Source organism: Plectropomus leopardus, unplaced genomic scaffold (genome assembly GCF_008729295.1).
Source record: "Plectropomus leopardus isolate mb unplaced genomic scaffold, YSFRI_Pleo_2.0 unplaced_scaffold21183, whole genome shotgun sequence".
NCBI classification, from domain to species: domain Eukaryota; kingdom Metazoa; phylum Chordata; class Actinopteri; order Perciformes; family Serranidae; genus Plectropomus; species Plectropomus leopardus.
In genome coordinates, this window is record NW_024622920.1 from 1 (window position 1) to 1601 (window position 1601).

At 41.9% G+C, this 1601-nt stretch overlaps 1 protein-coding gene across 1 annotated transcript; it reads right to left on the reverse strand.

The window, feature by feature from the left end:
- Positions 1 to 458: 458 nt before the first annotated feature.
- LOC121965684 (zinc finger MYND domain-containing protein 11-like) lies at positions 459 to 1421 on the reverse strand (the record flags this gene model as incomplete). The annotated part of the gene is made up of 2 exons (XM_042515810.1): positions 459 to 536; positions 1208 to 1421. Coding segments are annotated over 2 exons (292 nt in total), but the record flags the coding sequence as incomplete, so codon positions are not given.
- Between the last annotated feature and the right edge of the window lie 180 nt (positions 1422 to 1601).

Below are 1601 nucleotides of genomic sequence, written 5' to 3' on the forward strand. Positions count from 1 at the left end.
GTAAACAAACTTGTGCTGGTATGTGACTTGGGCACTGAAGATTTAGGGCCAGTTCAAGTTGTAAAACAGTTCAAGTTGTAAAAAAACACATCAAACTAGTCCATCAATCTGTAAATCACTGCAGGGACTCACTGACTTTCATGCAATAGTACATTCATCTCATGTGATTGAAAGCTCCTGCAGCATAAGAGTGATACAGCTTTTTTTGACACAAGTCATGGTCATAATATTCAAGGATCGACCCAGTCCAACTCCAGTAAAATTAAGTACAATACAACAAATATTCACCTTGCAAAACAGTGCCGAAATCTGCTGAAAGATAAGGGTGTTTTCTTCCTGAAGAACTATGACCAGAGGCCATAGGATTTTGAAAACTATCTGTTGTGTTGTCACATGGAGTTTTGATGGGTTGAAGCAGCGAAATGATTAGTAAAAAATAAATATCTGATTATTCTCACCCTCTCCTTCATACGCTGGACGATGAAGCGCAGGTATTTGCTCATTTCCTGTTTGTTTAGGTTCTTCTTTTTACTGCCCTGCAGGGGAACAAGGAGGGACGAGGAAAGGGAGAGGGAAAGTGTAGATTAGATTAGACTGATTTGACCCTGTAACCCAAATGCTCTTATACATCTACACACTTAAGATGTATATTTATATTGGCTGAATGCAATGTCCCTCAAACACACATACAAACACAAAGTCAAGGGCTTTGCAGAGGAGACAGGAAGTGAAAAGAGGAACAGGGAGGGAACAGAGACAATGAGACACTGAAACAGCTACAAATAGGAGACAAAGAAAAAAATGACTGAATACTGACTGACTGACTGACTGACTGACTGACTGAATGAATAATGAATATGTTTTTGTTGTCTTTCTTTGTCAGGCGTTTTACGTTTGTATACAACTTACAGTGAAACCATATGGCAGTTTGTGGCTTTCTGCTTGCACCAACATTAGTTTAAATGGCTAATAACGACACTACATACACATTTTCTTGTTTGTTAAACATCATTACAACAAAAGTTTTTATTAGGGAAGAGATTAAGAGAAATGCAATTAACTGAAGGGAATTTCTGCAGGATAAACCTAAATTATTTGTCTCTGTCAACACTGGGTTACTATAAAAAGGTTATTACATATTATTACATGAAAGCATGAGACATAATGTTCATTAAAGAGTCAACACACCTCCTGCCTGACCACCTACCCTGCAGACGACACACTGCCAGTGGGATCCTCCATCTCTGGGCTTGAAGTCCTCCGACAGACATTTGAGGTGGTAAACCCGGAAGCAGTTGTCACATGCGAGGACGTCTCCCGGTAGGTGACACTCGAAGCAGTACCAGTCGTGGCTCTCTGCCTCCCACTCCTGCAGGGAAGACACAGCAGAACACACAGTCTGGGTGACCCCCCCCTCCAACCTGCAGACCACAGCCGGGGTGGTGGGGGGTGGGGGCAAACGACCGCCTTCGCCCTCTATCCTGAATTAAAACTGGTGCTGATCAGACCCCCTGGGAGTCGGGGTGTCACGTTTGTTCCCACGCCACTAAACAAAAGAAAAAACATCTAGCATTTTAAATCAGTTTCTTTTTGAAAAAAAA